The sequence below is a fragment of the Crocuta crocuta genome, unplaced genomic scaffold, assembly GCF_008692635.1.
Source record: "Crocuta crocuta isolate KB4526 unplaced genomic scaffold, BGI_CrCroc_1.0 scaffold518, whole genome shotgun sequence".
Lineage (NCBI taxonomy): Eukaryota > Metazoa > Chordata > Mammalia > Carnivora > Hyaenidae > Crocuta > Crocuta crocuta.
In genome coordinates this window covers 2604572-2627085 of record NW_027530514.1, presented here as the reverse complement: position 1 = coordinate 2627085, position 22514 = coordinate 2604572, and the positions used below count along the sequence as shown (strand labels likewise).

Below are 22514 nucleotides of genomic sequence, written 5' to 3'. Positions count from 1 at the left end.
TCTATTGACTTTCTTTTCTGGAATGACAAAGTTAATACATTTCCATTTTCATCCCTGCCACTGACTTTAATATATAAATATATTTTAACATAAATATAAAAATAATAAATTATATATAAATATAAATATTTTTTAGTTTTTACCTTGGTATTCCTGATATCCTTATCTCTGTTACTTAACAGACAGAAAAGGAGTTCTTATACCCAGATTGCCACTCCTTTTTTTCTCTCCCTTCTAATTTTTTTGATATACAATTTCAAATTTTTTCAGTATTTATATTTGTTTTGTTGTTTAAACATAATCTCTAATTTTTTTTTATTTTAGTCATAGGGCTAAATGGAATTTGTGTTCATTTCATCTCTTTACCTACAGTTTCTGTATTCTGTTGGTTGGCTGATGTTTCTTCTCAAAAAGTTCATGAAAAACATACATGCAGAGTATGTGGAGATCCCCCAAATTTTATTTTACTTGATACTTTAATGACAGTTTGGTTGGGTTTATAGTTCTTGGGACATTACTGTTTTCTCAGGCACATTTTAGCCATTGGTATACTATAATTGAATATTGAATGTTGCTGTGGAGTTATCTGACATCAGCCTAAAACCTTTTCCATAGGAGACTGATAATTCTCTTCACTTTAAAAAAGAAATTAATGTGAATATAATAATCAAATGTGTAATACTAGTTTCATATAAGAACTGGTAGCATTTAGGGGCGTCTGAGTGGTGCAGTCGGTTAAGTGTCTGACATTTGGTCTCAGCTCAGGTCATGATCTCACAGTTTGTGAGTTCGAGCCCTGAATTGGGCTCTGTGTTTATGGTCCAGAGCTTGCTTGGGATTCTGTCTCTCCTTCTCTCTGCCCCTCCCTCGCCTGTGCATGCTCTCTCTCTCTATTTCTCTCTCAACATAAATAAATAAACTTAAAAAAATTTAAAAAGGAACTGTTAGCATTTGAAGGAAGTATTTGTTTGAATTCAATTTGAGTATGTATAAAAAGTCTCCATACCTAAGGATTTGGGGTCAAAACAGAAAACATACCTCAAAAGATGTCTTTTAGATAGATAATTATTTCTTGGGCAATATAATACTTGAATTCCTCACTTTTAGAATTGTGATAGTACACAGTTGAAGGTTGTTTAGCCTCATTCTTGTCTGTGGGATGGTTTTGGCATCTTTAGCTTAGTGAGTCCACTTGTAGCCAGGTTCTATCAGTGGAAGAGATTCTCAGTAAATCAATGGAGATTGACTGATGTCAGCATGGAGGTATTATAATAATTTCTTTACTCCTTCCTCTGAATAGAAACAGCCTTTTTGACATTCATGTTTCCATGGTCCAGTGTGAATTCAGCACTGTTAAAAAAGGAGACAGAAGATAAGAGAAGATTCAGATTTTGCATTTAGATCTATTAGAGAGATAGCTTATTTGGAAAAATTAGGACCCTTGAAAATGATGGGGATTGGAAAGTAGAGACATGGAATCTTCCCTTCCCTTCATCATTACTGAACATCTCTGAAAGTTCCTTAAACATTTATTTCTTTTTCTGCAAAATTGTAAAAATTTCCCTTATTTCAAAAACTTCACCTAAAAAAGTCTCTTCTGGGAGTCTTTGAAAGTTTAGGCCATTTAAAAATGTATATTATTAATTTTCTTGAGTTAATAGCCATTATGGTCTAACAGTGTGTATAATATACATCAAGGGACATCTTAAAAATCATATTATCATAAAATGCATATTTAAGGACTTTCTACCTTCATAAATTGAATTTAATAGATTATAACAACTCCAGTGGGCCCATTTGGGTCTTTGGAAAACACAGTTCAGGGTCTTTTTAAAACATATATTCTCTTCATGTGATATTCTACTTATAGGGAATTTGCTCTAGTAGCCTAGAGCTCGGATATGTTTGTCTTGTTTAGTTAAGAAAAATAAAAATGGAAAACTAGATTTTTTTCCAGCAACATAGTCAGGCAGAAAGCAAATTTTACAATTAATTACATTGTTTTTCATTCCAAATATCACATATAAAAAAAGTGTCAATTAAAAGTAATAGCTGCCGGTAGAAGTTTTTATTGACACAGATTACTATGTATAAAAAAAACCCTCCTTTTATATGTCAGAAAGGGTGTGTGAGGGTATATGTGTTTCAGTTTAAGATGCAGTTATTGTTACTTATCAAGGCATATACTTTAATAAAAACATCCAGTATAAAACATATCCAGTGTTTTTCATAGTGTTGTCTCAGGCTGCCTACATCAGAATCTCATGGGTGTTTAATATGCCTGCTCCTGAGTCCCATCATAGACTTACTGGATCAGAAGTCTAGACATGTGCCTTTGGAGTTTGTATTTTAATCAACTCCTCAGAGATTCTTGCACAATAAGTAAAACTTGAGAGCAGTGGTTATCTCAATCTATAAATCTATCCACTTAAGGTAATAACACCTAGAGTCCCATCTGGACTGAAGTCTGGCTATTCAGTCTGACTGCAGAGTGTATGCTAGAACTCCTTAAACATTCTTCTGGGAATATTTCTTTGGAAACCAGTCCTTGTGTGCACTACCCACTTTGGACTTCTGTAAGAAGCCACCAACACCAAGTCACTGAACTCTCAGTAAGAGCAGCCAGAAAATTAATATAGAGATTTGCATGCAGTTGTCCATTAGACATTCTCTCCACAGCTAGGACTTTGGGCATTGAGAAAAAAACATTTTGACAGTTCAGAATCGAAAGTCACCAGCCCAGAGGTGTCCATTCAAGGCCTATGGATGTTCAACAATTATAACCAATTGTTATCTCCAGCACACCCCTGGCTATGTCAACACATAACACAACAAAACAAAAACCCTCTATCATGTTCTTTTATTCTATAGTCTTCATCTAAAATGGAAGTATAAAAAAATGGAATTATATTATTAAGTAATAAACATATTTCTAAATTAGTTTTCACCACTTACCCTCATTTTCGAAATGCAAATAATAATCTCATGAGCCAGGGAAAATTACACTTCTCTGTAGCCCAGACTCAAGGCTTATGCTGAAGGGAAACTCATTTGCTACTGAGAAGCATTAACTTTGATGGCCGAGATAAATTTAAAACAAATGCCATGCTGATGACTTAAAGTCCTTGAAAGGATTGCCCAGTTACTAGTTTCAAGAACAGAAAAGTGGTTGTACCACAGTCATCTGGGGGAGCCTGGGTGGCTCAACTGGTTAAGCATCCTGCTCTTGATTTTGGCTTAGGTCGTGATCTCAGTTCATGGGACTGAGTGCCAGGTGGGACTCTACCTTGTTAGAGTGATAGTGCAAAGCCTGCTTGGGATTCTCTCTCCTTCTCTCTCTGCCTCACCCCCTTTCATTCTCTCACTCCTTCTCTCTCTCTCAAAAATAAATAAATAAAAACATTTAAAAGCTTTTTAAAAAAAACCACACAGTCATCTAGAAGTGCTTTTATGTGCTTGTAAGGTTTTCTAAAAGTTAGAGACATAAGCTTTGCCATTCGCACCACAGGTCCTGTATTCACTGGCTTCTAAGACTTGGAGCTAACAAAATGCCTCCCAGCTGTGCTTAACTGCCTTGTGCGGTTGGTTTTTGATTGTTGATAAGGATCCCCAGCTGTGCTTGCTCAGGAGCCCTTCTGACTAATAGTCCTCCTTCCTCTGTAGAGAACCCCTACTGGAATAGAGTTGTTAATACCATAAAAGTGCCCTATAAAATCTAGGCAAGTAGTGGGCTTCCTTAGCCCAAGGTTGCAGTAAATGGAAAATGTGAAAAGTTTAAAATGAAGTACGAACATCAGGTTCTGACATGGGAGAAATAAACCGAATCAGTAAAAAAAGATAATTGTTTGGATCCTTAAAGCTTAAACTAAATAATCTGATTCATACAGGTTCTGGGAAAGACACTCGGAAATGGTTTGCTATTAGCCTTGAAGAGTAAATTAAGAATAAAGAAACAGATCTTTATTTTAGTTTTTGGAGAAGTTTTTAAACTTAAAAATGATTTAAATATGGGGTGCCTGGGTGGTTCAGTGGGTTGGACATTCACTTTGACTCACATGATCTTGAGGTTCACAAGTTTGAGCCCCATGTCAGGCTTTGTCTTGGCATCTCAGAGCCTGGAGCCTGCTTTGGATACTGTGTCTCCATCTCTGCCCTTACTCCACTTGTGCGCTCTCTCTCTCTCTCTGAAAAAAAAAATGAATAAACATTTTTTTAAATAAAGAAATTATTTAAATGTGCAGAAGTGCAGCATTCTTGCACTTTTCTTTCCCCATTCCTGTAGTTTCATTCCCAATTAGCTGTAGCCTTACTTATCGGTGATTTATTACATTAGAGGCAGGTAAAAACTTACCTGTTACCTCCTCTGTTTCTCATACTGGCTAGACCTAACTAACCATTCAATAGTGAATCATGACTCTATCACTATCTGAGTACTATAGGCCAGAAGATAAGGACAGCATAGTCTAAAGTGGGATTCTGTGTCTGATTTATCTGAGAATGGTCTTCTGTCCTCCACTCCAAGTTTGTTTTAGAGATTTGGCTTTTCCCTATTAGTTGCTTCCTGGATAAGAGAGTAAGAAAACAGGGGCACCTGAGTGGTTCAGTCGGTTAAGCATCCAACTCTTGATTTCAGTTCAGGTGATGATCTCACGGTTGTGAATTCGAGCCCCACATCGGGTTCTTCACTGATAGTGAAGAGCCTGCTTGGTGTTCTCTCTCTCGATCCCCGACCCCCACCCCCGTCTTTCTGCCCCTCTCCTGTTCTCTCTCTCAAAAAATAAATAAACTATTAAAAAAATTAAAAACAAACCATCCTCACTACTGGTAGATAAATGTTGTACTGGCAATGTTTTGGGACACCCAAACACTGCTTATGAAAAGACTTCTAGCATTTCTTGTATCTCTTCATAAATCAGACAAGAGTATTTCCTGAGTTCTGTGCTAGATGCTCTGGAGGAATTTTAAAAAATAGAAAACAACATCATGTCTTAAGAGAGTCCTAATACTGTTGGAGATTCAAACCAAATTACTTCCCCTGTTTCCCTTGGCAGTCTTGATTTGTCGTAGTTTGACTCTCCTCTCTCAGGGGGACAATTCTCAACTCTGTATCCTGCACCTGACTTCTTTTCTGGAGTTTGGCTACTTTACCCAGCGACCTCCTGGACCTATCATCCCAGATGTCTTCTTTTTTCCTTTGATTCAGTATGTCCAAAGCAAAACCCTGCTTTCCTCTCATGTCTGCTTCTTTTCCTGCATTTGCTCTTTTCTACTTGTGAAGACATCACTGTCCTCCCAAGCTTTGCCCAAACCCCAAATTTGTAATTTTTGTTCTCTTGTTTCTCTCTTATCTCTTGCATCTGTCCCATGCCATTTCTCATAGCTGCCCTTCTTTTGTGTTGCCACGCTATTAACCTAAGGTCCAGACTTCTATCCTTTGTCCCCATGTACCGGAGTCCCTGCCTCTGATCTCTCCTGTCCCAATAACCTGCACTACATGTCCAGCTCCATTAATCTCCAAAGTCACAGTGTCTGTTTCTGCTCAGAAAGAATCCGGGGCTTACTAGTGGCTACAGGAGGATGTCTTGACATCCCTAACTTGCCCTTCATGGTATTTCACAACCTAATCTTGTGTGACTTTCCGGTGTCATTTCATAGCACTTCTCTTGTTCAGAATCCTGTGTTTTACCCAAACCAACTAACTTGCTGGTCCTTAAAATTGTGCCTTTTTACTTTTACCTTTGTCTTATTCTGAAATTGCCTCTCCCGTTTCTTTTGACCTAGATCTTGCCTAAGACATCCCAATAATTATCTTGCTAATAATTAAGTCCAGATTAAATACACACGAAAGTTTAAGAACCTGAGCTTTAGAACGTGACTGCCTGGATCAAACCCTATCTTTGCCACTTATTAGCTGTGTCAGTAGTAAATTTTTTGCTCTTTATATCTTGTTAACTCTAATTAAGAACTAGTAAAGTTTATAGAAGATTTCATACCAAAACAAACAAAGAAGAAACCTCTCTCGTCCATGAATCCTAGTCAGAAAAAGAACAAGTTGGAGACTGCCATGGGACCAGTGAGTCACTGGACCTAGAGTTGAGATTTGCCTGCGATGATTGTGGAGTTTCCTCCTAGATCTGTAATTCTTCCTGGATTCTAGGCAGCAGCTGCAACAGACTGAATTGTCTCTCCCAGATGAGACTAAAGTTTCATCTCCTTGCCTCATCAGCAAAATGAAATGAAATGGCGCATTTTGAAAAGGGCCTGAAATATTATTGCAAACATTGATATAATTTGGAAAATTTTACACTAGGACACAGATGATTTGGCAGTTTTGATAATTCATTCTAGATGGGGCACCAGTTCCAAATCAGCAAGAGAAACTGTCATTAAAATGCCATTATTTTACTCAGAATTCCTCCTGATGATATTTCATTCACAAGACATTTGTGGGAGAACCACTGTTTGTTTCTGCCTGTGTACATCTGAGAATCGGCAGACCAGTGAAATGATTTGGAGGAATGGGCCTATATTAGCATATCTTACATCCTGCCCGTTCTCATGCCCTGCCCATGCTTTTTCCACCTCCTCAGATATCACCTTCGGCCTGGCTTCCTCGAGGAGGCATCCTCTTGATATATCATATTACCCAGGATTTATTCCTGCTATGTTGCCTCTTTCCTTTTTAAAATCAAATGTTCTCTTTCTCTGACTGGCTTCCTTCCCTTAACCTTATACCCTCTAGGTCCATTGAATACTATAATGATTTCACACATATGTGGAGTTTAAGAAACAAACAAATGGAAAAGAGAGTGAGAGAGAAAGGAAGAAACAGACTTTTAATTGTAGAGAACAAACTGATGGTTGGGGGAGAGGGGTGATGGGCTGAATAGGTGATGGGGATTAGGGAAGGTACTTTTGATGAGTACCAGGTGATGCATGGAATTATTAAATCACTACACTGTACACCTGAAACTAATATAACACTGTATATTAACTATCTGGAATTAAAATAAAAATTTATAGGGGCACCTGGGTGGCTCAGTTGGTTAAGTGTCTGACTTCAGCGCAGGTCATGATCTCATGATTTGTGAGTTTGAGCCCTGCATTGGGCTCTGTACTGACAGCTCAGACCTGGAGACTGCTTCCAATTCTGTGACTCCCTCTTTCTCTGCCCCTTCCCTGCTCGCACTTGGTCTCTCTCTCTCTCTTTCTCTCTCTCTCCCCCCACCTCAAAATAAATAAACATTTAAAACATTATAAAATAAAATAAAAGTGAGGGAAAAATCAAATCAAATGTTCTCCCTCTACCTCTTTCTCTTCTCAGATAATCTGAAAAGAACCTATGTCTTATTGTTTGTCATTCATAATGTAGTGACCACAATTTTAAGTGAAGTGGGAAGGGTGGGCTGTGGCATACCATCTTGCCAGCATAGTACATCAGGACCATTGCAGTGGATGCATTAGTGTACTGTTATTTGTTAGTATCGATAGAACTCATAATAGTATACTGAATGTTTCCTTTGTCCCTCTATCAGAAAATCAATTTCTGTGAAACCTGAAGTTCTGACACTACGTTAGCAAACATGAAAGACCACTGCTTAATAGTATAGTTTCCAAAGGTCTCACTTTCTACAAGAGAGTCTTGAATTCTAGACTATATAAATGTCAAATGGGTGACTTTCCTGGCAGCAATTAGCCAAGTTAACTGAGGAGGCAAGACTAGGGAAACTTAATAATGGATGACTTGAATTTATGCAAAACTATCTGTTAGTTTAATAAGAATTATGCTATTGACTAGTAATAAAATCAAAGATAAGATCACTTCTTGGCTATTTTGAGCTCTAAGGATCTTCTAAATTCTTTAAGTATACTAACATTTTGTGCCTACGACTATTCTAAGTAATGGACAATAAGAAGATCTTAGAAATGGTTTGTGATACATCAGTATAACAGTGTTTCTTGAGAGAGAATTTGCTCTTCATATATGGAATACAAACCAAATCAAACTCATAGTCTATCATTATTAATCTATCTGTATTTTTAGTTACTAAAGGAAATTGATATAAGCTGATTTTGTAGGAGTTACTTTGCTAGATTAAGTTTTTTCTCCCCCTTGGAGAGATAACTTAATAAGATTTATGTCACAAATACAATTAGGTGAGTAATCTCGACTTTAATCCATTTAGATAAAAGAATTGTGAACAACTTGAGACATAAATACGTTTATCAAGACAGTCTCTTTGAGACTTTTAAAGCAGGAGCACTGGTCTCAACACAAAGTTGTCAGCCTTCATCTGTTCATCCTACTGGCCTTATGAAGTTTGATTTTAAAAGAACCTGGATGAATGCACCTTACATATAAATTCTTTTATCTCAGTGGTGCAACAATACTAATTAGGGTAGGTTAGAAGTTATTTACTCTATTTTTTTATGTTTAATTTATTTCTGAGAAAAAGAGAGAGAGAGACAATGTGAGCAGGGGAGGGTCAGAGAGAGAGGGAGATACAGAATCTGAAACAGGCTCCAGGCTCTGAGCTAGCTGTCAGCACAGAGCCGGATGCGGGACTCGAACCCACGAACCGTGAGATCATGACCTGAGCCGAAGTCGGACATTTAACCAACTGAGCCACTCAGGTGCCCCAGAAGTTATTTACTCTCATCAGTTAAAAACTCAAAAGGCAAATAATGGCAAAGACCTATGTAGATCCACACAGTTGTAAAGACAAATGTATGATTAGACTTAAGCCTCCTGTTTCCAAGCACCAGACTCTGTTCCCTAGATCACAATTAGAACCTTAAGCTCTGGCTTGGCAGTTTTTGAAAATCTATCATGTTTCTCAGTCTATATTTAGCTCCCAGAAACATAATCAGGCATTTCTGTGTCATTATCATCATCAATAATAACAAAGCATTAAGTTAATATCTATTGTAAGATATATGAAAATGGTAAATCTTAATCACAACTATCCTTTAAGTTAGAAAAGGATTTTTTATTTAGAAAAGTTCTGTTTTATAACTTCCTTTCATAAGTTAATATACATATATGGATTAGTAATATATATGTGTGTGTGTGTGTATATATATATATGTATATATGTGATCTTCAAATTTACAACATTTAGGCAAAGGGGCTTTGCTTAAAATGATATTTCTTAACTTACTGGTTCTTAACAGTGAGTAGAAAACAAGACATTTTAATGGTTTAAATCACTGAAAAACTAACTATATTGTAAATGTATGTGAAATCTTTAAATTTTTATAATTTACAAAAGAAATGTGTTTCAATTCTTTCTGATCTATATCAAGTAGATTTACTTTCATACCAATAAACCAGAGAATAACACAAATTGGATAGTTTCCACACTAAATTTAATTTGTTAAAAGTTTACATTGACATATATATTATATATGTAGTCAGTATTATATATATGACATATATATATAACATAAAATACACATATAGGGTAGAAGGATAGTTGGTAAGCTATGTGCATATATAGGCGAATTCTAAATAATCCCAGCAGAAGAAAATGAGAAAGGCTGCAACAATAAATGCATTCTCTGTCCTTCCCACAGATTGATCAGGAAAGGGTAGAAGCCCTATGCATTTGAGGTATAGAACACAACTTCTACCCAAAGCCCAGGATGATGACTAAGTTATTCATTCAGGCACATGAGTGATCCTAAGGAAGCCAGTTTATATACAATGTATGAGGGTCACAGGAGGACAGAAGAGAGATAAACAAGACAGAAATAAGAGCCAAAAACTTCCCAAGTTTGATGAAAATCATTAGTATATCAATCCAAGGAGCTCAGTAGATCCCAGATAGGATAGTCATAAAGAGAACCAATTATAGACACATTTTAGTCAAACTGCTTGAAAAACAAAAACAAACAGTAAGTTATGAAAGCACCAGGAGAAAAAACAATTCATTATGTATATGGAACCACAATGAGAACAATGGCTAATGTCTCTTTAGAAACCATGAAGACCAGAAGGCAATAGAATGACATACTGAAAAAGAAATTGTCAATTAAGAACTCTATATCCAGTGAAACTATCTTTCATGTATGAAGGCAATAATAAAGACATTTCCAAATAAAAAAATAAAATGACTTATTTTTTTAGTAGACATAATCCACATGAGTTACTAAAAGAAGTCTTTCACACTGAAAACCCAGAGGAAGGAATGAAAAACACTGGAAAGTATAAATATGTGTGTCAATGTAAATGACCCTGATATATATTTACATGTGTTTGTATAATATATAGATTATATTCTCTATTAATTTCTTTAAGAGCCTGTTTTTATTTTTTAATTTTTTAAAATATTTTTTAATATTTATTTATTTTTGAGAGAGAGATGCAGAGTGTGAGTAGGGTAAGGGCAGAAAGAGAAGGAGACACAGAATCTGTAGCAGGCTCCAGACTCTGCACTGTCAACATAGAGCCCAATGCAGGGCTTAAACTCCTGACTGCAAGATCATGACCTGAGCTAAAGTTGGATGCTTAACCAACTGAGCCACCCAGGCTCCCTAAAAGCCTATTTTTAAAGCAAAACTTCAACACTGTGTCATTAGGTTTATAACATACGAATACAACATATATCATATACAATGTATATGACAGCAATAATACACAGAAAGGGAAAGAAAATGGAGCTGAATTGGGGCAAAGTTGCCATAGTTTATTGAAATGAAACCATTGTTCACTAGAATAGATTGTGATAAGTTAAAGATGCAAATTGTAAGTGCTAGAGCAATTACTTTTTAAAAATCCTCTTAAAAGGCTTAAATACTAAGAGAAAACTAAATAGTATGCTAAAATATTTTGTGAACAAAATGAAGGCAGTAAAGAAAGAACAAAGGAATGAAAAAGATGAGACATACAGAAATTAGTTAACAAAGTAGAAAATCTGTCTAATCAATGTCACAAAGAATTTCTTCTATGCTCTACAGTTTTTTAGTTTTGCATTTTACATTTGAGTCTAATATCCATCCAAGTTAATTTCACATGGGGGTGATTTATGGACCAAAGTTCCTTTTTACATGGATATCCACTATTCCAAAAATTATGTTAAAATGTTATCTTAACGTCATATGGAAATACAAATCACCTGGTGTAGCCAAAGTAACTCTGAACACAACCAAACAAAACCTGAGGGACTAATGTTATCTGTTTTCAACATTTATCATAATCAAGAACAAGTTAGTGTTCATGTAAGTATAGACACATAGACCAATGGAAAAGAATAGAATCCAGAAATAATTCCACATATATACTACAGTTTATTTTCAACAGACATACAAAACAATTCATCAGATAATCCATAGTTCTTTTCAACAAACTCCTGGAACAATTAGATATTCATGTAAATAATTTTAATCCATATCTCCCACATTATCCATACATTTACATTTATCCATTTACATTTATCTATTGATAAATAACTAAATTTATTTATAAACTCAGAAATGACACTAAAAGGAGAATTCACAAAAGAAAAAGTTGATATATTAGAGTTTATCAAATCCCTATGAGATCAAAGTAATGGAGCAAATAACCTAAGATAATAGGAAGAGTCCTTTGACCCCGTGGAAGTCACATATGTCCTCTGATTTGGTGATTTATGATGATAAATATATGAGGATGACAATACCCACCTCCTGAGGCTATTGCTAGAATTCAAGTGAGCCCTTACTATGTACAGTACTTGGCACAGAGTCTGACATATATAAGTTGAATAGAAGCTAATTATTATATATTATTGAGACTATTGAAATATTAGTAATGTTATTACCTACCTGCATTGTGGACAATGATGGATTAATTAATTTAAACTCTGTAAAAGGGTTTCACTACTTACCTAATTTAGTATTTTGAATACAAGAGCTCTACAATTTTCTTTGGAAGAACATTAACTTTTGGTATAGTTTTTGAAGTTTCACCAAAGAATGGGTATTTAAAAAATCTTAAATGTGATCTAATTTCTAATTTGGTTGAGAATTCATTTAAGTTTGCATCAGACTAGAATGATTTATTGTATTTTCAAAGAAACTTTAGAGATGTTCTGTTGGCTTTGTTTTTCAATCTTTTTTGCTTTTGAATTTATCCAAACACTGAGAAACAATCTGAATGCATTTACTTTCTAACAACCTCCAATGTCAAATGAGTTTTCTTTAATTCTGATTTAAATCTTTAATGCTACAGTTTTGTTTTTACTCAATTTCTTCTCAATGGAGAAAAAGAGAACAGCTGGTTACTATTGTCAGATTTCTTTTGTTTGGGATTTATTAAGTATGCAACCCTTGAATATCTTTCTTTTTCCTGTTTGCATGTACAACTCCCACTACTTTTTTTCTGAAGGATGGTAGAATTTACAATGAAGAAGCTTTTATTTCTTTTTTAAGTTTTATTTATAGTTCACATATAATATTAGTTTCAGTAGTAGCATTTTGTGATTCATCACTTACTTGCAGCATCCAGTGCTCATCACAAATGTCCTCCTTAATAACCATCACCGATTTAACCTATCTCGTCACCCACCTCTCCTTTAGCAAACCTCAGTTCTTTATAGTTAAGAGTCTGTTTTATGGTTTTTCTCTCTCTCTCCCTCCACCATGTTCATCAGTTTTGTTTCTTAAAACCACATATGAATGAAGTCGTATGGTATTTGTCTTTCTCTGAGTTGTTTTGCTTAGCATAATACACTCTAGCTCTATGCCTGTTGTTGCAAATGGCAAGGTTTCTTCTTTTTTATGGCTGAGTTATGTTCCATGGTATATCTATACCATATTTCTTTATCCATTCATCAGTCAAAGGACATTTAGCCTCTTTCTATAATTTTGCTATTGTTAATAATGCTCCTATAAATATCAGGGTGCATGTGTCCCTTCAGTTCAGTATTTTTATATCCTTTGGGTAAATATCTACTAGTGCATTTGCTGATCATAGGGTAGTTCTATTTTTAACTTTTTGAGGAAACTTCATACTGTTTTCTAGAGTGTCATCACCAGTTTGCATTCCCACCAACAGTGTAAAAGAGTTCCAGTTTCTCCACATCCTCACCAACACTTGTTGTTTCCTGTGCTGTTAATTTTAGCCATTCTGACAGGTGTGAGATGATATTTCATTGTAGTTTTGATTTGTATTTCCCTGATGATGAGTGATGTTGAGCATCTATTCCTGTATCTGTTGGCGATCTGTATATCTTTTTTGGAAAAAATGTCTATTCATGTCTTCTGCCCATTTCTTCATTGAATTATTTGTTTTTTGGGTGCTGAGTTTGATCAGTTCTTTATTGATTTTGATTACTAACCCTTTATCAGATATTTCATTTGCAAGTATCTGTTCCCATTCTGAAAGTTGCCCTTTAGTTTTGTTGATTATTTCCTTTGCTGTGCATAAGCTTTTTATCTTGATAAAAGTCTCAACAGTTCATTTTTGCTTGTGTTTCCCTTGCCTCTGGAGATGTATCTAGTAAGAAGTTGCTATAGCTGATGTCAAAGAGGTTGCTACCTATGTTCCTCCCTAGAATTTTGATGATTTCCTGTCTCACATTTAGGTCTTCCATCCATTTTAAATTTATTTTTGTGTGTGGTGTAAGAAAGTTGTCCAGTTTCATTCTTTTGCATAGAACTGTCCAGTTTTCCCAAGACCATTCGTTGAAGAGACTGTCTTTTTTCCATTCGATATTCTTTTCTGCTTTGTTGAAGATTAGTTGACCATACAGTTGTGGATCCATTTCTGGGTTCTTTATTCTATTACACTGATCTATGTGTCTGGTTTTGTACCAGTGCCATGCATTGATCACACAGCTTTGTAATATAACTTGAAGTCCAGAATTGTGATGCCTTCACCTTTGCTTCTCTTTTTAAAGATTTTTTTTTTTTTGGCTATTTGGGCTCTTTTGTGGTTCCATACAAATTTTAGAATTGTTTGTTCTAGCTCTGTGAAAAACACTAGTGGAATTTTGATAGAGATTTCATTACATATGTAGAGTGTTTTGGTAGTATAGACATTTTAACAATATTCTTCTTCTGATCTATAATGGAGAAGCTTTAGAACTCATCTAGTGCCAACATATAACCTGATAGGATTAATCCTGGTTAAAATATGAATTGTCGACTAACATTTCTTTTGGATTCCTCATGATGAATTGCCTGATTTGTTCTATGCTCAATTACCAGTTGGATATTATTCTTTTTCTTATAATGATAAAAACTCTTTGCATATTAATAAAGTTAACTATTAATCCACCATATGATACTTTTTCTCATCTTGTCATTTGCCTTTTAATTTAGTTTATATTTTTTTCTTACAAGTTTATAATTATTATTTTGTCAAATATATTTTTCTATTATGACTTTATTCTTTTGGTTCTATACTTAGAAGCACCTTACTCACCGTAAGCTCTGAGCTATGTTCACTTTATTAATTTAAAATTATTTATTAATTATTTATTTAAATTAATTAAATCATTAATTAAATGCATGCTTGGACATTTATTCTCAATGAAGTTTGTATTGTTTATTATAGCATGTTGTTTCAGTCTCTTGTAACATTTCATGTCTGGAATCTGTTGCATACATATTCATAATGTATAATGTATCAGTGGTTCTCAACTAGAGGCAATTTCACCTTCTGTGGTATAAGTTTGGCAATATTTAGAGACATTTTTATTTGTCAAGATTGAGGATAGACAGGCCTGGGGGAGAGACTGACTACTGGCCTTTAGTAAGTAGAGACTGGGGATGAGGTTAAACATCCTACAATGCACAGGATAGCCTTTGCAGCAAAGAATTGTCGACAATGCCAAGATGAAGAGACCTTAATACAGATGAAGGAGAAGGAGAGATCCATTGGGTAACATTTTTCTCCCAGTTACATACTCCAATAGTAGTATTACCTGGGCTGTATTTCTGTTTCCTATTCTGAGGAGCTCTTGAAGAGATTTTGCCTCCTGCTTTGTAGAAATCCAGATATACACTGCATTTTTAATCATCCCTGGACAGTTTCAAAAACAAATGAGCTGGACAGTTTTAGAGCACAGACCCTGGAGCCATGCTGGCTAAGCTGAGGCAGGTTCTACCTCTTATTAGTTGTGTGACCTTGAGCAAGTTACTTAACCTCTCTTTCTTCAGTTTCCTCATCTGTAAAGTGACAGTAATAGTCGCAACCTCATGCTGTATTGCCACAAAATTATAAGATACTTAAAGCAATGCTTGATGTGTAGTAAACATTATAGAAGGATTTGGTAACAATGATAATAAAGTAAATGACTTGTTTCTTGTGAACCACCTTATTTGATCACAGTGACCTGTACTTGCTTTTTTAAAATTATTATTTAAGAGAGAGAGAGAGAGTTCATGAGATGGGGGTTGGGGTGGGGGAGGGGCAGAGAGAGAGAGAATCTTAAGCTTAGTCCTCAGTGTGGAGCCTTGATCCTACGACCCTGGGATCATGACCAGAGCCAAAATCAAGAGTTGGTTGCTCAACTGACAAAGCCATGCAGGTGCCCTTGTTCTTGCTTTTGATGTAATTATACATTTTAAAATCCATTGTAGACTTTTGCCAGTGATCAAATTGCAGCAGCATGTATCTTCTTTACCCTTCTGCCACAGTTCTTATCCTCTTGCCGTGCAGCATAAATCCCATCAGATTATCAACTCAGTTCTCTTTCTGATTATTATTTAACTATTATTACTTGCATCAAGCTTGCAGATTTCCTTATAGGCACATATCTCTTTCATATGTAGAGTTGTTTATTTTTTCCTCCTGTGAAAACCATTAATTTTGAATAAAGACTATATTCATTCTGAGTTACATTCTGAAAGTTAATGGTGATATCTTTGGAATTATACTTATCTCCCTGTGTCAGAAATTTCAATTCATTTTATTAACATGTGCTGAACACATTTTATGTTGCCATATAGACACCGTGTTGTCTCTTATACCCTTACTAGATAGATACTCTCTTCTGTGTATTTCTGAGTTTCTTAATTCCTATTTTGCTTTCTGTCATATATGACATCTTCTAGAACAGCACTGTTCAGTGGAATTTTCTGTAATGAAGGGGGAAGGGGGATGATGGGCATGGAGGAGGGCACTTGTTGGGATGAGCACTGGGTGTTATATGTAAACCAACCTGACAATAAACTATTTAAGAAAAAAAAAGAAATATTCTAATGTCCATAGTCCAATCATGTAGATACCACTGAGCACTTGAAAGTGGCCAGGGCAACTGAAGAACAGAGTTTTAAATTTCATTTAATCTTAATTAATTTAAATATAAATCACCACCTGGGCTAATGGCTACCACATTGAACAGCACAGTTCTGAGCATTTCCTTTCCCTTCCATTTTCAATTTAGAATTTTCAGCTTTATTCTAACTTGAATTTATTTCACCCAGTGTGTTTGTGTATACTTTTGTTTATCCTATATATTATATATATTTCTTATAATCCAGTAATCAATGTACTTTTACTTCATGTCCTGTGTTTTAAATATAGTAGTAACAGATAGTCTTAGATAATTGGGACTATACATGTGTATTTCTGTTTGTAGAGTGTATAATGTATTATCTTGTAAAGTCAGGTGCTTTCTTTTAGTTTTTTTTCAGATAAAAATAATAGTCTTCATTGTAAGAAAACAATGAAGGAAGAAGAACAAAAGAATAAATAGAGAATAAAAATCATCCTAGTGGCACAAAGCAGATATTACTACTACTACTACTACTACTACTACTACTACTACACACACACGCACACATACACACACAGTGTGATAGACCTGGTGACTTGAATGAGTTCTTTATATGCATAACGTATTCTTTTATTTTTAGACATTTTTACTGATTATACAGATAATACATGTTTATTGTTTTAAAATATTTGAAAACCAAGAGTATGGTGAAGGAAAAAAAATCACCCATAATCACAAAATCCATAGATTAACTACTTATAGTGTTCTGATTTGTCTTTTTCCGATATTGTTTCTAAATTCCATGGTAGGTGGATACACAGGTTGGTAAGCAAGTAAGCAGATAGAAAGGTAGATATTTAGGCATTTAATTTTTTAGAAAAGATATGCTACAAATGTGCAGCATTTGCCAGTTAAGTGTATCTATTCTTCAGATGATAATAAAACAAAAATATGTGTCACTATGGTTATGCATCAAAAACAATGGTATTAGTGGCCATTTTGAACATTTGTAATTTTAAAGTAACAAGAATAGGTATTTGTTAACATGTATTCACTGAATTTGTCAATCCCTTAATTGTGTCTTAATTTTTATATCATAAGAATTTTCTAATAGTATAAAGTAAAATTCACAAATATGATTTTAATGGCTGCATTGTATCCCATTGTATCTATATACCATAATTTAACAGTTTCCTATTATTACACATTTAGGATGTTTTTCTTTCTTTTTTTTTTTTTTACTACTATAAATAGCATTGCACTCTACAGTTTAGTGCTTAAAACTTTTCATTTCTGAATTTTTCCCTAGGATATATTCCTAGAAGCAAAATTACTGGGCCAAATTAAATGAACAGATTTATAATTCTTGATATATATTGCCAAGTTGCGCTCCAGAAAGTTCTTTGTTGCTTATAGATGAAAATAAATAATCCTTGTTCTATTTCTACCCTTTATTCATTTTTATGCAGCCTTTCTTTGAACCTTTAAACTTCTCTTTGGTTGTAGGACTCAGAATTGTTTTTTAATAAATGTTTCTTTCAAGGGATTAGCAAAGTAATCACATTGTTATAAATACCCAGACAATGCAACTCTCTTGCTTTTTCTTAGTAAAGGATCTCAGGATATAACATTTTTCATTGTATAAATGATTTCTTTCTAGGGTGAACCAGGAGAAAAAGGAGATCCAGGTCAGGCTGGCATTAATGGACAAAATGTAAGCCAAACTTTTTTTTCTTCTAATACTCTTGTTTACATTTTGCCAGTGAAATGGCAAGGATTTTATAGAAGGATTTGGTAACAATGATAATAAAGTAAATGACTTGTTTTCTGGTGAACCACCTTATTTGATCACAGTGACCTGTACTAACCACAATCAAGGCAAAATCAAGAATCAAGACAGTTTTTTACATGGCTCAGTAAAAGCTCTGTGTTTTTAGTGTTGTTATGGGTGTCTCCTTGCCTCTTTGTTTCATACTGTGTCATCCTTAACAGTGCTTTCTCTTTTGCTGTTTCTAGGTTGCATTTTTTCTAGTCTTCCTTTCTCTATCTTTTCTCTTCCTATATACATTTTCATATGGCCCATGTCATTACCCACAGTCACTCTTCATCTTACACCAAAGCTCTATCCAAGCATCTGCATGGGTAGGATTGAAATAATGAAAAGAAGGGGAGAAAGGGAGGGAGACTTGTGTATACATGTTCCTCCCCCTCCACTGCACCAGCCTCAGACTACTATTGCCTGTAACACCTAGAAGTCCTTGCACCCCCTCTTCCTTTCCTTAACATGACAATCCACCCCCATCCCACCCACATCCCCTGAGCTTTACTTTGATTCTTACGATGAAATCTGAAGGTTTTCCCAAATATGGGTTTTCTCTAAAATATAGAATAATCTTCTGGTCATCAAAATCAGCATTTACTATAGATATTCTAACTTTACTGGGGGAAATGACTACAGTGAGAATTAGTTTTTCCTACAGTTTCCTTTTTCACTTGCATAAAAATATTTTAGAAAAGTTCTGGAAGGCTACACTACTTGCTTTGTGGACAAAGAAAAATGAGCTATATTTGGCCCCCTAATGTCCTAGAAGTATTATGAAACCATCTTATGTGTAGTAGATTGCTACAGTGGGAAGGGAAGCTGGTCATTAAAAGTCCCTGGGACTTGTGGACGAATAAGAGGGATGCCTGAGTGTGGGAAGAAGGTTTCTCCAAAAGATGAATACCTCAGGAATTAACCCTATAGTCAACGCTGGGTTGAGGTTCTGACTCCCACAGCTTTACTCTCTTATTTACATCTTGAGAAACCCCATTCACATATATCATATTACCCTCATTCTTTTGTATTTTTAATTTTTTAAAATGTTTTATTTCTAGGAGAGAGAGAGAGAGAGAGAGAGCGTGAGCAGAGGAGGGTCAGAGAGAGAAGGAGTCACAGACTCTGAAACAGGCTCGAGGCTCTGAGCTGGCAGTCAGCACAGAGCCTGACGTGGGGCTCGAACCCACGAACCGCGAGATCATGACCTAAGCGAAAGTCGGACGCTTAACCGACTAAGCCACCCAGGCGCCCCATATTACCCTTATTCTTCTCCCCTTTGAAGTGATTTTTCCATATGAGAGAAGGGCAATTGGTACCTAGGGCTTATAGCTGGAGTCATCTCTCCATCCTCTCTGGTTCCTTACAGTACATCAAGACATTGGACGTTACAGCTGTTGGCCCGTACATTTATTTTTTTTAAATTTTTTTTACTTATTTATTTTTTATATTTTTTTGTCCTTGACCTATGTCTTTATTTATTATTTTTTTATTTTTTATTTTTTTACAAATAGTTTATTGTCAAATTAGTTTCCACATAACACCCAGTGCTCATCCCCACAAGTGCCCTCCTCCATGCCCATCCCCCCTCCCCCCTACATCCATCAGTTCTCAGTTTTTGTCAGCATTCAAGAGTCTCTCATGGTTTGCTTCTCTCCCTTTCCCCCACCATTTCCCCCCTTCTTCTCCCCCTTGGTCCTCTGCTAAGTTCCTCCTAATCCTCCTATACGTGCAAACATAAGATATTTGTCCTTCTCTGCCTGACTTATTTCACTCAGCATAACACCCTCAAGGTCCATCCATGTTGCTACACATTGTTGGCCCGTACATTTAAAAGAACATCTTATTCACCTCCCTCCCCTACTAGTGGGGGTACCTGGTATTAGGGTGAGAGTTCAGGAGTGGAAAGCCAGAACCTACTGTGTCCCAGTTGGGGCCACTGGCTGAGAAAATCACTTCTCCATCTGTAAAGGATGGGTTTAGAATAGATCCTAAAGTCCCCATCAATATGATGTCCTGTAATTTTATACAAAGAGATTATTAAGATTATAAACTTGAAAAGCATGATGAATGTTGAAGCATTCATTCAGGTTTTTGGAGTTCCTGCTGCATGTGAGGAGATGTAGGGATAACAAAACAGAATATAGTTGGAAGAATATGGAAAGTGCTGTATATAAGGATGTTTGGATGTTTGCCCTTCCCCCTCTGAACAGAAGGGATATGTCATCTGAGCTGTGTTTAAATGAAGATTAGCTGGGGTCTTTGTCTGTTTTTTTTCTTAATGAGATCAAAGACCATTTCTTGGAATCCCCAGTACTTAGTCAATATTTGCAGTTATGTTCTCAAGAATTACTTTCCAAGTTTTAATTTTAAAAACTGAGAATGTATTATAATAGTCTAAAACATAAGTAATTAGAGCCTAAAGTAAGATAACAGAGGTTGATATTGCAGTGGTAAAATATATTCAGTTTGGCACTTGACATCACTGAAAACTCAAAAATAGTTAAAAATTTTGACCATTCATTATGGGAAGGGTATTACCTTGTGAAAATTGGAGGAGTGTTGAAATAAATTAATGGTAGTGTTATGAAAGATAACCACGCTGCAAGCCTCTGGACTCTCTGAGATAGAGGAACAAAACAAAGATTTTTAGAAGTTCATTAAGATAACAATGGAATTGAAATAGAGAGGGATCTATCCAAACACTGGAATAAAACTGGAGATTTGAGGGGTTGGAATCTGAAATCTATTTACATTAACTTAGAAATTTGAAAATTTTTCTTACAGTGTCTGCAAGTAAGGTGATTTGGCTTTGCAGATGTAATCAATTGAAAAACACATATATTTGAGTGCCTGCTACATGCCTGTGCAGCCGTTATAGGATTTCCAAAGCTGAATAAGACAAACCTGTTAAGAGAGCACATAGTATAGTGGGCAGTATGACCTTTCCTCTTTGAGAAGGATCTTGGAAGAGTTCTTTGCATGCCCCCAATCACAGGGGTGCCATTTCTTTAGCACCATAATTGTTTAATGTAGCTCATTAGGTGCATCATAAAGCAGGACAAAGCACATTAACTTTTCTCACTTGGTTACTTAATTAATATGTAGATGATACTATTTTTTCTTTCCTCAATTTTGCCAAAGATATTCAGGAGTCATGATTAAGGAGAAATAAGAAAAAGTAATGAAAATTATCCTTTTCTCCCCTCTACTCTCCCTAGGAATAAAGAATTCAGTGCTCTGCTATTACATCATTAGTGGTGGTATTGTTAATAATGTGTTATCATTCATAAACTATTTTCACAAGGAATCTCAAATTTTATCCTTACTCTAGGTTTATGGGCTAGCTAGAGCAACGGTGATAGCATCCTTTCCCCATTTTCAGAGGCAAGAAATAAAGGTCTGGGAAATTAAACAACTTTTTTTTTAAAGAAAATGGTAAAATCAGCTTTTAACCCTACATGTTTGACTGAAAATTCTCTTATTTTCCCACTAAATCATGCCACACTTGTCATTACTTATTTTTCAATGCTAAAATAAACTGTGCAAATTAAAATCATTCAGCATTTATGACAGTTCACTTCTACTTTCAATACGTACAGGTACACATTCTTAGGTAATGAAGGGCATTATATTAGCGATTTCAATTTGAATTAAAGTCAAGCCATGATGGGGATTCTAACTTGAGAAACATTCTGTTAGAATGCAGAGTGAATAAACCCAGTGGGCCAAGCTCACTTCAGCTACTTTCCAAGTCAAAGAAAATTGAAAGAATTTAATATTGCTACTAAATGAACTCAAAAGGCCAAAGTAATGGTCTTTATTCTTGCATATAACAAATATCCTGATGTAAATGTAGCTTTTAATAATTTCTTCTGTGCTAGCTATCCCCAAAAGTGGGCAAGCTCACTTTGGAAAATATGAACCTGATACAGAGGGAATTATTCAGCAGTTCAGTCCTTCTTAGTGGGACACTATTGGCATTTTGAATAGGACAATTCTTTGTCTTGTGGGAGTGTCTTGCAAGAGGAGAATCCAACTAAGGCTCACCAACTAAGATAGCAGCTCTTAATCATTAGGACAAAACAAATTTCTCTGATGTCTTTCTAAATGCATCCTTGGTAGTATAAGTGTATGTAAACTTTGGATTGATCTCCAAGGTATTGGAGCATTGGATTAAAGTTATTGAATTAAATACCTGCTTATATAGCCCTTATAGTTTAAATAATGCATACCAAACATAATAAAATTCTCAAAAATTTGAGTTGCTTGAATTTAGCCTTTAAAAAACAAGACCTCAGCTTTACACACATTCTTAAATGATTTTGATTGTGACCTACTATGATACATATTCAACAATTGCATCTTAGAACAGACTTGAGAGGGAGTCTCATAAAGTTGTTAATGTAACCTTTAAAGCCAGACTTCCTGGGCTCCGGTGCCAGCTCTGCCACTGGCTAACTGGCATACTACTTGGAACATTACTTATTCCC

At 35.3% G+C, this 22514-nt stretch overlaps 1 protein-coding gene across 1 annotated transcript in view; it reads left to right on the top strand.

Annotated features, from left to right (window-relative positions):
* Positions 1-22514, top strand: part of COL19A1 (collagen type XIX alpha 1 chain) — a 313880-nt gene that overhangs the window by 107963 nt on the left and 183403 nt on the right. Inside the window, exon 12 of the mRNA XM_077767252.1 lies at positions 17866-17919. Coding sequence (XP_077623378.1) covers positions 17866-17919 — 54 coding nt within the window. The remainder of the gene's footprint in view (positions 1-17865; positions 17920-22514) is intronic.